The 20,019-nt window shown below is 40.1% G+C and overlaps 1 protein-coding gene across 3 annotated transcripts in view; it reads left to right on the top strand.

Moving 5' to 3' along the window:
• The window catches only part of NDUFAF6 (NADH:ubiquinone oxidoreductase complex assembly factor 6), a 29,236-nt gene that overhangs the window by 8,912 nt on the left and 305 nt on the right, over window positions 1-20,019 (top strand). For all 3 annotated transcript variants that reach the window (XM_048841259.2, XM_048841258.2, XM_048841261.2), the window contains 5 exons: window positions 2,555-2,611; window positions 4,361-4,463; window positions 13,155-13,288; window positions 15,058-15,159; window positions 19,767-19,823. In XM_048841259.2, coding sequence (XP_048697216.1) covers window positions 2,555-2,611; window positions 4,361-4,463; window positions 13,155-13,288; window positions 15,058-15,159; window positions 19,767-19,823 — 453 coding nt within the window. The remainder of the gene's footprint in view (window positions 1-2,554; window positions 2,612-4,360; window positions 4,464-13,154; window positions 13,289-15,057; window positions 15,160-19,766; window positions 19,824-20,019) is intronic.

The following is a 20,019-nucleotide window of genomic DNA, read 5'->3' as shown; positions in this document are numbered from 1 at the left end:
CTTCTATCAAAAACATTGCATACTATATTTTCATTACTAGGTTTGCATGGGGGACAATTGCAGTTTTACACATCAGTTATCAGTTTGGTGTATATTAAATACATATTCCCAAATATTTTATATGGAATATGGCCAACATTTTCAAATTTGGCTCCCAAAGTTTGGTGATCAAATTCATATGAAGGCACCTAAATAAAACTAGCCTGATTTTCAGAGGTGCTGAACACTTGCAGCTACCATTGATTTTTAAAAGCCTTAATATGGATTTAGGCACTGAATTTTAGACACTGTGACAGGGTCAGGCCAGATGGCTACAGGAGAGTGATTTTTTTTTCCCCCCTGAGTTAGAAAATGCTTTATTCTGACAGATGATTGAAGACAAATATCCACATCTGTAGTTGGAGACTTCAATTGGCAATATCACAGGGCCCGTTCCTTATACGAATTACATCACTGAATCACAACACTATTTTGTGTGCTCAGGAGAGTGATAGAAGGCAGATATATTAGCCCCAGGTTAAGTAGGTCACTTTCCCCTTTGGAAGGTAACAGGGAAGGTTCTAGAACAATCAGGATCTTTTTGGAAACAATTAAGGCAGACAGGCTGATTAGAACACCTGCAGCTAATCAAGAAGCTGCCAGAATCAATGAAGACAGGCAGGCTAATCAGGGCAACTGGGTTTTAAAAAGGAGCTCACTTCCGTTTGTGGCGTGTGTGCGAGGAGCTGGGAGCAAGAGGCGCAAGAAGCTGAGAGCGAGAGGGCGTACTACTGGAAGACTGAGAAGTACAAGCATTACCAGACATCAGGAGGAAGGTCCTGTGGTGAGAATAAAGAAGGTGTTGGTAGGAGGCCGTGAGGAAGTAGCTTAGGGAGTTGTAGCTGTCACGCAGCTGTTACAGGAGCCACTGTAGACAGCTGCAATCCACAGTGCCCTGGGCTGGAATCCAGAGTAGAGGGCGGGCCCGGGTTCCCTCCATCCCCCCCAACTCCCTACTTGATACCGGAGGAGTTGACCTGGACTGTGGGTTCCACCAGACGGGAAGGTCTCTGGCCTGTTCCCTGATCCACTAGGTGGATCAGCAGAGACTGCAGGGATTGTTCTTCTTCCTTTTCCTCATGCTGGCCAGTGATAAGGCTAACTGAGTGAACGGCAGATTTGAGCCATGAAAGTGGCCAAACTGAGGGCTGCTGTGAACCTCTGAGGCGAACAAATCTGCCAATAAGCGCAGGACCCACCAAGGCAGAGGAGGAACTTTGTCATAGTACCCATGCTTGAAAATGTTTTGTATTTTATCAAGAAACTCATCAGACTGTATATGAAATTACAACTTAAGTTTGGGCTACCTTTTCAAAAGTGACCTCTAACTCCATCTTGTACGCCAATTGAGACACTGTGAGCCTAATTCTAAACACATTTCTGTGGGAGTTGTCAGTGTTCAGAACTTCAATCAGGACCTGTATGTCTGAAGTTATGTACCCAAAATTACAAGTGATTATTGACAATTTGGCCCGTAGTATCTGTAACTTAACAAAACTTGTTACTTCTTTACCACTATGGCACTGTTGCAGCCAATGCACTTACAGACAGTTAGTGCTGACAAACTGGGAAACCAGTTGGGCATCTAAGGCCTAGTCTAAAGTCTACTGAAATCATTAGAAAGATGTACCTTTGCAACATTTTTTAAAAATATCTGCAAAAATAGTTATTTGGGGTTTAAATTAGATCTAAAGAGACAGATAATGATCTGTAGAAAGCCTTGATTCTGAGAACAGACTGCTCCAAAACTTCTATCATAAACAGTTAATCATGTCAGACTCATACACAACAGTACGTACTAGCTGCAAAATTGAAGGTGATTGAGGGAATTATTTTAAATAATAAGTTTGGAAAAACCAGTATAGAATGGAGGAGCTGTGAAAGGAGGGCAAGAGTTTGGCAGAGATGAGTGGCTGAACAGGAGATGGTAGAGGATTATCAGTTTTCTATAATAAATTGAATAATTATACTGTTTATACATTAAATAAATATATGAATATTCTGTATAAACAATATCTGTTGACGTAACATATATACTCATGCTAATTATTGTTCTCCTGAAAAACCATTAGGGAAGTCCTTTCATTGCTCGTCTTAGGAAACAAAATGCTGAATTTGGGAAGTGAACAATGTGATCTGCAAATATTTTGTTGGAAATTGTAATAGAATGACCCAGTAATAGAATGAATGTGTAGACTTAAATTACATTTTAAAGAAAATATTTTTTTAAAATGTCTCCTTTGCTTACGTGTTGGCTTGAGCCACAAGATTCTGTTTTTTCTGTAGCAGTAGTAAAGAGAGATCAGTTGAAAAGTTTTACACTTAATTTTTTTATTACACACTTTATTTTTCCATTTTGATTTAACTTAGATGATACTGAGCAAGTCAAATCTTACTTTTAATAACAAAAAGATCATTAAAAAATTACAGCCTTTATCATACCTTGCTTTCAATAATTTTCCAAATTTTCCCTTTTTTCTAAACTGTAATATGGCTTTTCTTTGTTCATTTCCAGGCTGTCAAGAGACATAACTTGACTAAAAGGTGGCTTCTGAAGATTATTGATGAAAGAGTAAGTAATTTTTTAGTATGCATTTTAATTTTTCCTCTCATATTTGACTTTTTGAATCATGTGTACCTAACCAAAACTTAAAAGAGCTCAACTTTTCTATTTCTGTATAGTTTTCATGGTATCCTGTTCCTATCCACTCGCATCATCTTAGTCTCCTGACAGCATTCTGTGACCATGTTTGTTTGGCTTTTAGAAATTACTTTAAAATATTTCTGTATTGCCTCATATCAAGATGAGTTATGAGCTTAAAATCTCAAACAAATGTCATTTTATATTGCCTTCTCTACAAGATCTATATATATCACAGGTACTTATGTGGCCCTGATTACCTTCGTTGTTGAACACCTCACAGTCTCTAATGTATTTATCCTCGCAACACCTCTATGAGGTAGGGAAATGCTAATATCCCCATTGTACAGCTGGGGAACTGAGGCACAGAGAAGTTAAGGGACTTACTGAAGGTCACATGGGAAGCCTGTGGTGAAGCAGGCTATTGAATCTGGCTATTGAATCTGGGTCTCAAGTCCCCTGGATCATACTTCCTATCAGAGCACTTTATAAACATTAATTACTTTAACTTCACCACATCAGTGTGAGGTAGATGAGTATTAATATGCACATTCTGCACTGAAACTAAAGGACTTGGAAGTCCAGTGACTCGCCCAAGCACACACATGGAGTCTATGACAGAGACCATCCGGGTCTCTTCACTCTCAAGCCTGTATGTTTTATCCACAAGACCAGCCTTCCTGTCATAGTGAGTGAGTGTTCTATTTCTGATAGCATTTGCATGAGACAGCAAAGTACACTCAGTAGTTTAAAAGTGCTTTTAAAAAAGCACACACTTGAGGAACATATTCTGATATCTGTAATTTTCTTTCACTGAGATATAAGCCTCATTCACTGGTAATGGACTAGACTTGGCAGTTAATAGTGTAAACATACTGTACAGTACCATTCATCAGAACTAAGGGTGTGAGTCCACAGTAGCACGGCATGAAGACTCCAAGGCCAGGTTTGCACTACAAAGTTTTGTTTGGCATAGCTATGTTGGTCAGATGTGAAAAAACGCACACTTTCTAGCTGACATAATTATGCCAGCAAAAATCCCAGTATAGATGCACATATGCTGACAATGTGCTTCCAGCAGCATAGCTGATATTCAGTTTTGTCGTAGTCTTGTCAGTCTCAGGATATTAGAGCTTGTCTAAGCTTGAAAGCTTGGCTCTTTCAGCAACAGAAATTGGTCCAGTAAAAGATATTGTCTCACCCACCTTGTCTCTCTAGCGTAGCTAATCTCATTTGGGGTGATGGTACTGTTATTGCCAGCAAAAAACTCCTGTTGGTATACTGCTGTATCTATGGCAGGGGACTCTGTCAGTATAGCTATACTGGTAAAGCACTTGTAGTGTAAACAAGCACCAATTGATTTAATGTTAATGCAATATTGCAAGAGAGAATTTAAATATACAATGGTTGTGGTTCCTTCAGCAACCTTAGCTCGTTGCCCTTGCACATACATATTTTGTATTGCTGGAGATATTTTAAAATGTATTCCTTAATGTGTATATGGTTATATTCATATACACACGTGATTCCTCCCTATCCCCTAATGTAAGTTACTTTTGTCCACTATACCCTAATGAAAGATTATGTAGATCTGCTCATAATGATCAGTTTGTGCAAAAAAAACATGTTCATGTTGCAATACAGACTCATACATATTCATGTTCTGTGCTCAAACTATAGGAGAAAAATTTGGATGACAGAGCATATCGCAACATCCAGGAACTTGAAGCATATGCTGACAACACTCATAGCGCTCTCTTGTATCTCACCTTGGAAATGCTGGGTATGTGGTTTTCTTTATTTAGGGTTTTTATGGAGAATTTATCAGTAGTGCTATAACTGCTACTATATTTATTAATGGGGAGGATTTTCAAAAGTGCTGATGGTTGAGCTAATTCTGGACCCATTAAAGTCAGTAGTAAAGGTTCCATTGACTTTAATGGGAGAAGAATAGGTCAATTTTCAGCACTTAAATCTATAAAATTAGGGCTGTCGATTAATCGCCGTTAACTCACACAATTGCGATTAATTGTGCTGTTAATAGAATACCAATTGAAATTTATTAAATATGGTGGATGTTTTTCTATATTTTCATATATATTCTGTGTTGTAATTGAAATCAAAGTGTACATTATTTTTATTACAAATATTTGCACTATAAAAATGATAAAAGAAATAATATTTTTCCATTCACCTCATACAAGTACTGTTGTGCAATATCTCTTTCGCGAAAGTGCAATTTATAAATGTAGATTTTTGTTGCTGTTACATAACTGCACTCAAAAACAAACAATGTAAAACTTCAGAGCCTCCAAGTCTACTCAGTCCTACTTCTTGTTCAGCCAATCGCTAAGACAAACAAGTTTGTTTACATTTGCTGGAAATAATGCTGCCATCTTCTTCTTTACAATGTCACCAGAAAGTGAGAACAGGTGTTCGCATGGCACTTTCGTACCCGGCATTGTATGGTATTTATGTGCCAGATATGCTAAACATTCGTATGTTCCTTCATGCTTCAGCCACCATTCCAGAGGACATGCTTCCATGCTGATGATGCCCATTAAAAATGTGTTAATTAAATTTGTCACTGAACTCCTGGGGGAGAATTTTCTGTCCCCTGCTCTGTTTTACCCGCATTCTGCCATATATTTCATGTTATAGCAATATCGGATGATGACCCAGCACGTCATTCGTTTTAAGAACACTTTAACTGCAGATTTGACAAAACACAAAGAGGGTACCAATGTGAGATTTCTAAAAATAGCTACAGCACTCGACCCAAGGTTTAAGAATCTGAAGTGCCTTCCAAAATCTGAGAGGTACAAGCTGTGGAGCATGCTTCCAGAAGTCTTAAAAGAGCAACACTTCAATGTGAAACTACAGAACCTGAACCACCAAAAAAAAAAATCAGCCTTCTGCTGGTGGCATCTGACTCAGATAATGAAAATGAGCATGCGTCTGTCCGCACTGCTTTGGATTGTTATCGAGTGGAATCAGTCATTAGTATGGAAGCATGTCCCCTGGAATGGTGGTTGAAGCATGAAGGGACATATGAATCTTTAGCGCATCTGGCACGTAAATACCTTGCAATGCCAGCTACAACCATGCCATACGAACACCTGTTCCCACTTTCAGGTGACATTGTAAACAGGAAGCAGGCAGCATTATCTCCTGAAAATGTAAACAAACTTGTTTGTCTGAGCCAGTGGCTGAACAAGAAGTAGGACTGAGTGGACTTGCAGGCTCTAAAATTTTACATTGTTTTGTTTTTGAATGCAGTTATTTTGTACATAATTGTACATTTGTAAGTTCAACTTTCATGATAAAGAGATTGCACTACAGTAGTTGTATTCAGTGAATTGAAAAATACCATTTCTTTTGTATTTTTACAGTGCAAATACTTGTAATCAAAAATAAAAACAGTGAGCACTGTACACTGTATTCTGTGTTGTAAATGTAGAAAACCAAAAATATTTAAATAAATGGGATTCTATTGTTTAACAGTGCGATTAATTGCACGATTAATCATGATTGATTTTTTTTAATCGCTTGACAGCACTATATAAAATTAAACCTAAGTGGGGTGGGGGGGGAACAATCAAACCCTAAAAAATAGGCTATCAGTCACTGACTAGTAGGTGTATTCATTTAGAAAGGGAAAAGGAGTGAAGAGTGTAGGGACAATGTCTAACTCTGTCTGCATATTGCCTAACACAATGGGCCCTTGTGTAAGAGAAAGCAGTAGGGTGAGAACTAACCACATGATTCTTGAGCCCTGGACTGTCAGACTGTGTACTTCTAATGTTGATAGTAATCATCTGCCTCCATGCTTTGGAGGAAAATCTTTGGTCTGACTTGCATCTTTTAATTTGATAGAACCAACTCTGGAGAATTTTGTACCTACCATGCCTGTCTCGGAGCTTACTTTTTCCCTCCCCAGCTCTGACGTTTTAGATGGACTTAAATAAATAAATAAAGCACAAAGAGATATGGCTAAGGTTTTAGCTATGGTACCACAGTCCAGGCCCAGATGTGTAGAGATGGCCATAATATAAATATTAAAGAATAATATTGAAAATGTGCTAAGAGAAGAAGCTGTGACTTCATAAAATACAGGCATACCTAAATTAGACAAGTTACATTCGTGAACTAGATATAATTTTGCAATGTGACATGGTAGCAAAGAACATCAATCTGATCAAGGGAATGTGGGAAAGCAAAATAAAAGGATATTTTGACTAGGCATCCAGTGAGGGGCTTGGGAATATAAATATACAAATATTTGAAGAGATTAAATGCCAAATTAAGTTTGCTAAGTGAGCTAAGGTCTTTCTCTTCCCTGAACAGTAAAGCATAAACGTTCTGAGAAATCACACTTCAACAAATGGCTGCTACAACCTAAATCTTCCTTGCTGCAGATTAAGCTCATTACTTGTCCTACCTTCAGTGGACATGGAGAACAATTGATCACTCTTCTCTTTCTAATAGCTTTTAACATATTTGAAACTGTTATCAGGACCCATCTCCCAGTCTTCTTTTCTCAAGACTAAACATACCCAGTTTTTTTAAATTTTTCCTCACAGGTCAGGTTTTCTAAACCTTGTATCATTTTTGTTGCTCCCCTCTGGAGTCTCTCCAGCTGAGGCCTCACCAGTGCAGAGTAGAGAAGAACAATTATTCCTGTATTTCAGGGGTTCTCAAACTTCATTGCACCGCGACCCCCTTCTGACAACAAAACTTACTACACCACCCTGGGGTGGGAGGGGAGGAGAGGGAACCGAAGCCTGAGCCTGCTGGAGCCTCACTGCCCCAGGCATGAGGGCCAAAGCCTAAGTCCCACAAACCTGGGTGCAGGGGCCCAAAGCCCAAACACAAGAGCTTCAGTCAGGCAGGGGGCCTGTAACCTGAGCCCCACCACCCAGGGCTGAAGCCTTCAGGCTTCAACCCCAGGTGGTAGGACTCGGGCTTCGGCTCTGAACCCGACCTCAGCAAGTCTAATGCCAACCCTGGTGACCGCATTAAAACGGGATCGTGACCCACAACCCACAGATTGAGAACTGCTTCTGTATCTCCTAATACTCCAGTTAATATACCCTAGAATGGTATTTGCTATTTTTGTAACTGCATTGCATTGATAGCTCATAATAAATTTGTGATCCACTGTAACCCTCAGATCCTTTTCAGCAGTACTGCTACCTAACCAGTTATTCCCCATTTTTTAGATGTGCATTTGATTTTTTCCTTCCTAAGTGTAGTACTTTGCACTTGTCTTTATTGATTGTCTTGTTGATTTCAGACCAGTTCTCCAATTTATGGAGGTTACTTTGAATTCTAATCCTGTCATAGAATCATAGAATATCAGGGTTAGAAGTAGGGTGACCAGGTGAAACGAAGAAAATATCGGGACACATGGGGGAAGCACGGGGGGGGAGGCATCCGGAGTTGCCGAAGCTGCAATATCGGGACAAATGGCATCCCGACCATGCATCGGTCGAGACATGGGACAAAGACCTAAAAATCGGGACGTCTGGTCACCCTAGTTGGAAGGGACCTCAAGAAGTCATCTAGTCCAACCCCCTGTTCAAAGCAGGACTAATCCCCAACTAAATCATCCCAGCCAGGGCTTTGTCAATCCTGACCTTAAAAACCTCTAAGGAAGGAGATTCCACCACCTCCCTAGGTAACGCATTCCAGTGCTTCACCACCCTGCTAGTGAAAAAGTTTTTCCTAATATCCAACCTAAACCTCCCACACTGCAACTTGAGACCATTACTTCTTGTTCTGTCATCTGCTACCACTGAGAACAGTCTAGATCCATCCTCTTTGGAACCCCCTTTCAGGTAGTTGAAAGCAGCTATCAAATCCCCCCTCATTCTTCTCTTCTGCAGACTAAATCATCCCAGTTCCCTCAGCCTCTCCTCATAAGTCATGTGCTCCAGCTCCCTAATCATTTTTGTTGCCCTCCGCTGGACACTTTCCAATTTTTCCACATCCTTCTTGTAATGTGGGGCCCAAAACTGGACGCAGTACTCCAGATGAGGCCTCACCAATGTCAAATAGAGGAGAACGATCACATTCCTCAATATGCTGGCAATGCTCCTACTTACACATCCCAAAATTCCATTAGCCTTCTTGGCAACAAGGGCACACTGTAGACTCGTATCCAGCTTCTCGTCCACTGTAACCGCTAGGTCCTTTTCTGCAGAACCGCTCTCTAGCCACTTGGTCCCTAGTCTGTAGCAGTGCATGGGATTCTTCTGTCCTAAGTGCAGGCTCTGCACTTGTCCTTGTTGAACCTCATCAGATTTATTTTGGCCCAATCCTCTAATTTGTCTAGGTCCCTCTGTATCCTATCCTTACCCTACAACATATCTACCACTCCTCCCAGTTTAGTGTCATCTGCAAACTGGCTGAGGGTGCAATCCAGGCTATCCTCCAGATCATTAATGAAGATATTGAACAAAACAGGCCCCAGGAGCGACCCTTGGGGTACTCCGCTTGATACCAACTGCCAACTAGATATGGAGCCATTGATCACTACCCGATGAGCTAGCCAGCTTTCTATCCACCTTCTAGTCCGTCCATCCAGCCCATGCTTCTTTAACTTGCTGGCAAGAATACTGAGGGAGACCATATCAAAAGCTTTGCTAAAGTCAAGGAATAACACGGTCACTGCCTTCCCCTCATCCACAGAGCCAGTTATCTCATCATAGAAGGCAATTAGGTTAGTCAGGCATGATTTGCCCTTGGTGAATCCATACTGACTATTCCTGATCACTTTCCTCTCCTCTAAGTGCTTCAGAATCGATTCCTTGAGGACCGGCTCCATGATTTTTCCAGGGACTGAGGTGAGGCTGACTGGATCCCCGGATCCTCCTCCTTCCCTTTTTTAAAGATGGGCACTACACTAGTCTTTTTTCCAGTCATCTGGGATCTCCCCCGATAGCCATGAGTTTTCAAAGATAATGGCCAATGGCTCTGCAATCACATCCGCCAACTCCTTTAGCACCCTTGGATGCAGCGCATCCGGCCCCATGGACTTGTGCTCGTCCAGCTTTTCTAAATAGTCTTGAACCACTTCTTTCTCCACAGAGGGCTGGTCAGTTCCTCCCCACACTGTGCTGCCCAGTGCAGTAATCTGGGAGCTGACCTTGTTTGTGAAGACAGAGGCAAAAAAAGCATTGTGTACATTAGCTTTTTCCACATCCTCTGTCACTAGGTTGCCTCCCCCATTCAGAAAGGAGGCCACACTTTCCTTGATCACCTTCTTGTTGCTAACATACCTGAAGAAGCCCTTCTTGTTACTCTTAACATCCCTTGCTAGCTGCAACTCCAGGTGTGATTTGGCCTTCCTGATTTCACTCCTGCATGCCTGAGCAATATTTTTATACTCCTCCCTGGTCATTTGTCCAATCTTCCACTTCTTGTAAGCTTCTTTTTTGTGTTTAAGATCAGCAAGGATTTCACTGTTAAGCCAAGCTGGTCATCTACCATATTTACTATTCTTTCAACACATCAGGATGGCTTGTTCCTGCAACCTCAATAAGGATTCTTTAAAACACAGCCAGATATCGGGGTGATCGAAGTCCAGCATTAGAACCAGGGCCTGTGATCTAGTAGCTTCCGCTAGTTGCCAGAAGAAAGCCTCGTCCACCTCATCCCCCTGGTCTGGTGGTCTTTAGCAGACTCCCACCACAACATCACCCTTGTTTCTCACACTTCTAAACTTAATCCAGAGACTCTCAGTTTTTTCTGCAGTTTCATACTTGAGCTCTGAGCAGTCATACTGCTCCCTTACATACAGTGCAACTCCCCCACCTTTTCTGCCCTGCCTGTCCTTCCTGAACAGTTTATATCTATCCATGCCAGTACTCCAGTCCTGTGAGTTATCCCACCAAGTCTCTGTTGTTCCAATCACATCATAATTCCTTGACTGTGCCAGGACTTCCAGTTCTCCCTGCGTGTTTCCCAGGCTTCTTGCATTTTGTGTATAGGCACTTAAGATAACTTACTGATCGTCCTGCTTTCTCAGTATGAGGCAGGAGTCCTCCCCTCTTGTGCTCTCCTGCTCATGCTTGCTCCTGGTATCCCACTTCCCCACTTACCTCAGGGCTTTGGTCTCCTTCCCCCGGTGAACGTAGTTTAAAGCCCTCCTCACTAAGTGAGCCAGCCTGCTTGTGGAGATGCTCTTCCCTCTCTTCGTGAGGTGGAGCCCATCTCTGCCTAGCAATCCTGTCCTCCAAAGTGTTTGCAGTCTCCCATTTTAGTGGCATCTGCACATGTTATAAGCATGCTCTCTACACCATTATCCAAGTCATTAATGAAAATATTGAATAGTACTGGACCCAGGACAGACTCCTGCAGGACTCCACTGGATACATCCTCCCAATTTGACAGCAAATTATTTATAACTACTCTTAGAACAGTTTTTCAACTAACTGTGCACCCACCTTATAGTAATTTCATCTAGACCACATTTCTCTTGTTTCTTACAAGAATGTCACATAAGACCATGTCAGTAGCCTTATTAAAAATCAAGATATATCCTGTCTACTGGTTATCCTCTTCCCCCTGCCCCGCAATCCATTAGGACAGTAACCCTATCAAAGAAGGACATTGATTTGGCATAATTTGTTGACTATTATCCTCTAGGTGCTTACAAATTGATTGTTTAATAATTTGTTCCAGTATCTTTCAAGGTATCCAAGTGAGGCTGACTAGTCTATAATTCCCCAGGTCCTCTTTGTTCCTATTTTTAAAGATATAGGTATTGTATTTGCTCTTCTCCCTCACTCTGGGAGCTTACCTGTCCTCCATGAGTTCCTAAAAATAATTGCTAATGGTTCTGAGATTGTTTTGGACAGTTTCCTTCATTACGCTCGGGTGAATTTCATCAGACCCTGCCAGCTTAACTACATCTAACTTATCTTTAACCCATTTTTTTCCCTATGCTAGCTTGTGTTCTATCCTCCTTGTTGTTAATGTTAATTGTGTTAAGCATCTGGTCAAAATTAATTTTTTTTTAGTGAATATTGAAACCAAATCGGCATTAAACACCTTAGCCTGCTTGATGTCATCCATTATTAGCTCTCCTTCCTGCTAGGTAGAGGACCTTCATTTTCCTCCGTCTTTCTTTTTCCTAATGTATTTATAGAAACTCTTTTTCTTGCCTTTTATGTTCCTTGCTAGGTGTAACTCATTTTGTGCCTTAGCTTTTCTGATTTTGCGCCTATGTTCTTGTGGTATTTTTTTTTTATATACTCAACATTAGCAATCTATCCACATTTGTAGGCTTCCTCTTTGATTTTCAGTTATTAAAGAACTATATTGACTTCTTACTATTTTTTCATCTTTCCTTCACTCCTGGATAGTTTGCTGATGTGCCTTTAATATTATCTGTTTGAGAAACTGCTCACTGTCCTGAACTGCTTTTTTCCTTAGATTTTCTTCCCAGAGGATCTTACCTACTAGTATCCAAGTTTGTTAAAATCTGCATTTTTGAAGTCCGTTGTTGTTCTGCTGCTCTCACTCCTTCCTTTCCTCAAAATCATGAATGCTATCATTTCATGCTTTCTTTCATCCAAACTCCTCCCTTCCACCTGCAGATTTGCAACCAATTCCTCCCTGTTGCTCAGAATCAAAACTAAAATGGGTGCCCCCTAGGTTGTTACTTCCACTTCCTGAAACAAGAAGGTGCCCCCAACACATTCCAAGAATTTACTGAATGTTTTATGTTTTGCCATATTGATTTTCTAACAGATATCTGGGTAGTTCCCCATTTTGTGTTTTGGAAATTTGTTTGTTCTAGGGATGCCTCATCCTTCATCTCCCGCTTTGGAGGTCTGCCTTGACATCGCTTCCCTTTTCCCCCCCTCCATTTCAATTTCAGAATGTCAGAATGTTTTGTTTTAGTAGAAAATGTTGAAATCAAACAATTCAATATTTCTGAATCACATTTTTTAGAAATGTCTGTTCTGCTCCCGCCCCAATTTTTGTCCAGATTTGGGACAAATCAAAAGTTGAAATGTTAGAATTTCCTTTGGGACAGAAATTCTGAATTTCCTTTGGCTTTGCTTAGTATTTATTGCTGAAATTTTATTCCTGGTCTCTTGTTCACTAGGGGTAAGGGGTTGCACTGATGTAACTACACTGATGTACAAGGGTAAACTGTACCAGTGCAAGTCAGTTTTCACACTGGTGTAGTGTATTTGTAATAGGAGTTTGAACTGGTTTAGCTACATTGGTATAGCTACATGAGTGCAAAAAATGCATTGTAGACTAGTCCTAAGAGAAGTCTCATTCCAGAATGTAGTAATCAGTCAGCTAGTTTACTAGCTTTCACCTCTGAGATTAGGTCTCAAGGACAATCTGTAAACATATGCTGTTTGAGGCAAATATATTCTTAACAGCTGTAACACTCGGGCTATTCTGTTGTTGATTATGTGGTTTTTAACCTTTATTTCTGCAAATACAGGTGTGCGGGATATCCATGCAGACCATGCAGCCAGTCACATTGGGAAAGCACAAGGCATTGTCACCTGTTTAAGAGCAACTCCTTATCATAGTAAAAGACAAAAGGTCTTTCTTCCTATGGACATTTGTATGTTGGTAAGAAAGTATAGACTGGGAACAAACAATATAGTATCTCTAAGTGCATCTCTCAGCTTTAGATATATAGTCTTTTCTGTTAGTCCAGAAAGTAAATGTCAAAGAGCCTAGTTGCTATTAGTAGAAGGTTCACTTCCTGTGGCTTGCAGTACCCCCAGCATGCTCTTTCAGTGACAGGGCTTGTCTTGGTCTTGTTGCTTTGCTTCCTTTGGGAGGTATGATTAGAGTGATTTTTATTTATTTTAGTGCTAGCTCACTGCAATTTTTTTTATTAAATCCAGAAGCATTTTAGGATTTTTCTTCATGTGCAGAAATACACATGGAATGGAAATCAGTTCCTTCCTCCCAGCCCTAAATTTTCTAGTGTTGGTCCCTTTGTTTCAGAATGAGCTCCCTAGCCTTCTCTTTGTTGTGCTGTGGTCATACTCTTGCTTTTTCTGTGCAACTCAATAGTAACTACAAGTATTTGCTCACTCATTGCTGTAGCACGTAGGGTCTAGTTGTACAATTTGAGAGAACACCTAACTGGCACTGGAATTCAGCAGCCCTTTACAGGAACAGGTAATTGTCAATGACACAAGGATTAAAACACAAGTATCCCATTAATGTTCATATGAGTCTGTGGCTAAATCTATAGACAATAGCATTGAATATTTATTTAATAATTTCTCAGTTTGCATTTTCAAATTATGACCTCATTCTCATTGCTCTTATATAAATCCATCTAATTGTAGAAGTGCTTAAGGCACATGCACTAATCTTTTATGAATATCATTTAAATGTGAATTAATATCCTTGATTTGATATTAATTTGGGTTGTTTTGTGTAGAATAATGAAGAGCTCCAAATTTGGTAACCTTTGGCTTTGCTTTCCTGCTAGATCAGTATTATGTGAATGGCACGGAAGCATAAAATGGCTGATATGTCGATCCCAAACAGTAACTCATGATGGCAGCTGGTTAGGGCCTTCCAACTTTCTGACCTTTGTTTCAATATAACTTAATATCATATACCTATGTACACAAACACACACCCACACAGAATTGTGCTTGTCCTTGCCATCACAGCCACGCATGTGACTGTGAAACTTTTCAGTCATCAGTGGGTGTCGGAGATGGGTGCAAAGGTAGACTGAGAGTGTTGCAGAGACGAGAGGTATCTTGGCAGCTAGTCAGAGTCACCAGATTACTCTTGAATCTGTGTCCTCTGTGTGGCTTTGTCTTCACTATAAAATTTTACCATGTTCAATCAGCCTTGTGAATAAATTAAGTTAGCTGACATGATACTGAACAAAACTCGTCTTAGTCTGCATTAACCAGTATCATGGTCACCATTGTGTCACCTAATTCAATTCTCAATAAATGTTCAAACATGGTACCATTTTGTAGTATAGACCAGCCCTAAGACAATGCCTTTCTTCATGGACCAAACAGCTGTTTTTCGGGTTAATCCGTAACTTTTTCTTTTACCCTGCTTAGCCTCAGGTGGTGGTGGTGGTGTTTTTTTAGCTTGACATGCAAGAAGTTGATTTCAGATTACCAGAATTCAAATTCTAGCTCAGTTATCCCTACTTACTACAAAGTATTCAGAGTTAATTACTCTTTCCTGTCTTTTCCTTCACTGAGCTTTGCTTCCTACTGACTACTTTAAAAACATGCATAAACGTTTTTCAGATTTTTATTGTAGTCTGGCAGACAGGCAGGCTTCTGGCTTTCCTACTCTCTTGTTAATCAGAAACGTGTGTTTTGTTTTTTGCTCTTCCCTCTCAGCATGGAGTTTCGCAAGAAGATTTCATAAGAGCCAATCAAGAGAAAAATCTGAGAGATGTAATTTACAACATTGCCAGCCAGGCGCACATTCATCTAGAACATGTAAGCGTCCTCTTTTCTTGTTAATAGCATATAATCAATTTTAATGTTAAGAATTGTTGTCAGAATGTGGTCTTAGATGGTGTGTCTAGTTGGGCACCTTATTTATTGTATCAAATATTTTAAAAACACTTTTACCTTCATGTAGAAGTTCAATCTCCCATCCTCTATTCAGTTGTGGGCGCCTTTGCTGAAAGTGATCAGAAAGGTGCAGATCGCAATTACTTTGAGGAATATAGCCTTGTAGTGTTACACTGATTGGAGAATAAACACACCAAAAAACTTATTCTAAAACAATAAAAATTTTTGAATGGAGGTTCTTTTTATTGTAACACATTTGCATGAATTTTTCTATTTCTAGTGACAGCTCTGTGTATGTATAACTACTGATTGAAAGCTTTTGCACATACAGTAGAACCTCAGAGTTATGAACACCTCAGAAATGGAGGTTGTTCATAACTCCTGAACAAAACGTTTTGGATGTTCTTTCAAAAATTTACAACTGAATATTAACTTAATACAGCTTTGAAACTTTACTATGCAGAAGAAAAATGCTGATTTTAACCATCTTAATTTAAATGAAACAAGCACAGAAAGAGTTTCCTTACCTTGTCAAATCTTATCTTTTTTTAAACATTCTGGTTTTTTAGTAGTTTGTGTAACACAGTGCTGTACTGTATTTGCATTTTTTATTTTTATTTTTTTTTGGTGTCTCCTGCTACCTGGTTATGTACTTCCAGTTCCACATGAGGTGTGTGGTTGACTGGTCAGTTTGTAACTCTGGTGTTCGTAACTTGGAGGTTCTATTGTATGTCATTATGAGATGTAGGATATGCAAGGGCGTGCCTGCACAGATCAGATTCCAGGATCACAGCCACTGACTGTGTGCATGAGTTACTTTGTGTATTTTGGACATAGGAGCAATAATTACCAGGCATTCAGATTTTGCCTTTACATGCCAAACTTTTTTTTCCCTGAAAACTGCCTACTATATGCATAGTGAGCTGCACCAGCAATGTTTCTCTGGTTTTGTTTTTGCCCCAAGCCAGTCTGTTTGGGATCACTGTTTCAAACTTCAGTATTTGTGCAACGGCTTTGTCAAAGGTTGTTATTCACATGGATCAATTAGTGGATCCGAACTTAAGAAGCCGCACTGAGACCTATTCCTTACCTCTCTGCTATAAGTATTGAAAATAAAACATACAGGCTATGCTTATAAAAGCATGTTGGTACATACTACATTAAAAGAACATTAAGGTGCAAAGACAAGCTTTCAAAAGTTAAATGCCAGAATTTAGATTGCTTGTGCAACCTTAGTTTATCCCCCTTGTGCTTATGCATTGTGATATTCTTTAATGACATAATTATACATGATGACATCCTTTTTTTTCCCCACAGCATCCCTGCCTCATTTAATTAATGGGTCTTCAATATTTCTTTTTATTCTTCACAGTTGGCGTGTGTCACCAGACCTTATTTAACAAATGCTGCACGAACTACAAAATGATTAACTCCCTAATGGGAATTTTTATGGTGCTCCCACTATAGTATCTGAATGCATCACAACATCTCTGTGAGGAGATGATTATTTTTATTTATTTATTTATTTTGTACAGCTGGGCAACAGAGGCACATAAAAATTAAAGTCAAAATTGTCAAGTGTCCATTAATTTTGGGTGCCCAATTTGAAACACCTAGGTCTTGATTTTTCAGGATGTTTGGTATTTATAGCACTTAGTGTTCAAAGCACATCTCAAACCAACTTCAGTTCCAGTTGTGAGTGCTCAGCACTTCAGCAAATCTGGCCCCAGATTTGGTTTCATTGGGCACCCTGAAAATGAAGAACGTGCAGTTACATGCAGTTAGTGGCCAGCTGTGAAAAATTTGGTTTAAGTGATTTGCCGAGTATTGATTAGGAACTCTGCAGCAGAGGCGGGGATATAATCCAGTTTTTCACAGTGGCATTCTACTTCCTTAAGCATGAGACCATCCTTTCTCTTCCTGCAGTCATCTGCCTCATTCACTACACATCTTCCGACTTCTGCATCATGGGTGCTGAATAAAAAAGGGGTTCTGTAGAAAAAACAGTATGTGATCATGTAATTATACACTAATCATAATCCAAACACACAAGGGGGGCAAATTAAGGTTGTGTGGGCATTTCCTAACTTTTGCGTGCTTGACTTTGCAACCTTAACATTCTTCTTAGGATTTTTTGAATATAATTTCCTAATTTAAAAAAAAAAAATTCACCCCAAGAATTCTACCATGTAGAATCATGTTGACCCCCACTTTGCATCATCAGCATGATGCAGCTCTCATTCTGGGGTCCCTACACTGGAGGGCTGGGGGCAAGCTCGGCACATTGATCCCAGAATGTGGCCTTGCATGTCTGAAAGTTCAGCTCATCATCTCAAGCTGCATTAAGATTCAATCCCACCAGCTAGTGCACCTTTCTCGGGCCCAGAAGCAGTGTTCCACTGTTTGCAGCTGCTCTATGAACACCACCAACAATCTTGAATGGTTCTCACTGTGTCCTACAGCAACCTGCCCACCAGGAAATTGTCATATTCCTCGCAGCTCTTCTTGTGGCTCTGCAGATATTGGAGGATCATGCATCCTGTGCATGCAATGCTTCTGACAGTACCACAAACTCCGTAGTTCTGTCAGAGATGGCAGATGGTGACAAGCACCCTGCAGTTCCAGTCACCCTGGGTTTGTGGCCCACTGTACATTGCACTGTCTTTTGGGAAGTTTTGGCGCTGGATGGGGGCAAGCTGTACCCTGGCATACTTACCCATAGTGCACTGCACTGTGCATCGACACAAACACTCCTTGTGAGTATACACACCGCCAACACAGGGAGACAGGTATTACATTCACAAGCTATATAACAACTGTGGCGGCTTTATGCCAACGTAACCCGTGCTGGCAAGTTTTGTAGTGTAGACATGCCCTAAGTGATGTGATATGCTCATGCAAGGACAGTTACTGCAGATACTCAGGGAATGTTAAATTTATAACCAGTAGAGGGCAAAATAAGCTAGTGAAGAGAGGACTTTTCTTTAAAAGCTTAGTGACTAAAATACAATGAAAACAATCAAAACTGGACTGAATACAAGTGAAAGTCCTGTTGCAAAGGCAGTCCCTTTTTAACAATCTTAAGTCCTGCTGACACTTCTTCCCCTCTCTCCCCCCCTTTTAAAAATATAGTTCTATTCGGAAATGTAACTCTGGAAATATGGCTTCTGTTGGTTCTTTGTATGCTTCTCAATTGCTCAACATCAAATGTTCTCAGTTTACCAAGCAAGAAGATGTTTTTCTGTCAGCCTTGCAAGACATAGGAAAGTCAAGCTGGATCCTTTTCTAGCTCATGCATCGTGACCAGTAAATATAACCCAACAAAAGCGTATTGTAGGTTTAGTTAAGGGTTAAAACCTCAAAAGTTAAAATAAAAAATCCTGCTCTTTGGAATATTTAAGGGCTATTCCTTTCAGTTGAGGGCTGTTAAAGCTGTAGTTCAAGATTCAGCCTATTACTATTCCATTCTGTTTGTCCAGTTCTCCAAAGGGCTGTTTAGAAAAACAAGGAATTCAGTAATTGATATTCTTGGTATTTTTAAAGCTAAAAAAGCAGAAAAAATGCTTTTGGAAAAAACATTGATCCTGTATTTATAAATGAAGAAATATTAAAGGATAATTTTTTCTTTGTCTTTTAGGTTCAATGAACTGTACACCTTGATTTAAAAATAATGCAACTGCAGTTTATGCTCAGTCCTGCAGTCAGATCTGTTGTCTCAGACCCCCACAGCCATGCAGAGCCCCATAGATATCAGTGGGGCTTTGCCCAGACAGAGAGGTCTGAGCTAGCGGTTCCAATGCTGCAATCGGATCCTAAGGCTATGTCTACACTACAGATGCTATAGCTACAGTGCTGCAGCTGTTCCGTGGGGGTGCCACCGTATAGATACTTGATACAGTGAGGGAAGTGGTTTTTCCATTGCTGTAGTTACAGCTGGTAGTTAGGTTGATGGAAGAATTTTTCCGATGACCTAGTGGTGTCTACACTGAGGGGTAGATTGGCTCTTGTCTCTCTCAGGGGTGTGAATTTTTTGTACCGCTGAGTGACATAGCTAGGTCAACGTACGTTTTTGGCGTAGACCTGCCCTAAGTTATTAATTCTTATGATGTGGAGACCAGAAGTCAGCCCCCGTCGTACATTGCTAACAGGAATAAAAGTAGTAAAACCATATTTCTTATATTAAACAAGCAGAACACATGGGGAGCAGATCTGTGGAATAAAAATATACCAGTTTACGTAGTGAATTTTCTGATTATACCTACAGTTTAAGGCTGCGAAAAGGCACAGGAATGGTAACGGGCATCTCACAATATTAGACACTTGGTTTTGTAATTACTTCTATGTACGCTGAAGGATGGTGCTTGATTTTTTATTTAATGAAAGTTGTACCTTCATTGCAGTATATTCAAACCTGAAAGATTCAAGCTCATGATAAATTTTGCCAGTTTGAGCCATTAAAACTCCGTATTTGAAGTTCACTTTGATCTGGTAACTTCCCTACGCAATATTTTTTTTCCTTCTCTTTTCAGGCTAGGTCCTTCAGTAAAAATGTTCCTGCCAAAGCATTTCCTGCCTTTCTCTATACAGTAAGTATGATAACAGTGCACTCTTTAAGTGGTGGAGTAATTTGTGTTTCGTTTGTTTATGAACGGTAATGCACCAAGTTAATTGTTAATTAGTAGTATTTTTTTATTATTCAATGGGCGTTCTGGGTGCTTAATATATCTGAAATTATGCCACCAATTTAGGTGCCTAAATATAGGTTCAGGTGTCTAACTGCCC

Source organism: Caretta caretta, chromosome 2 (genome assembly GCF_965140235.1).
Source record: "Caretta caretta isolate rCarCar2 chromosome 2, rCarCar1.hap1, whole genome shotgun sequence".
NCBI classification, from domain to species: Eukaryota; Metazoa; Chordata; order Testudines; family Cheloniidae; genus Caretta; species Caretta caretta.
This window is presented reverse-complemented; position numbering and strand designations above follow the sequence as displayed.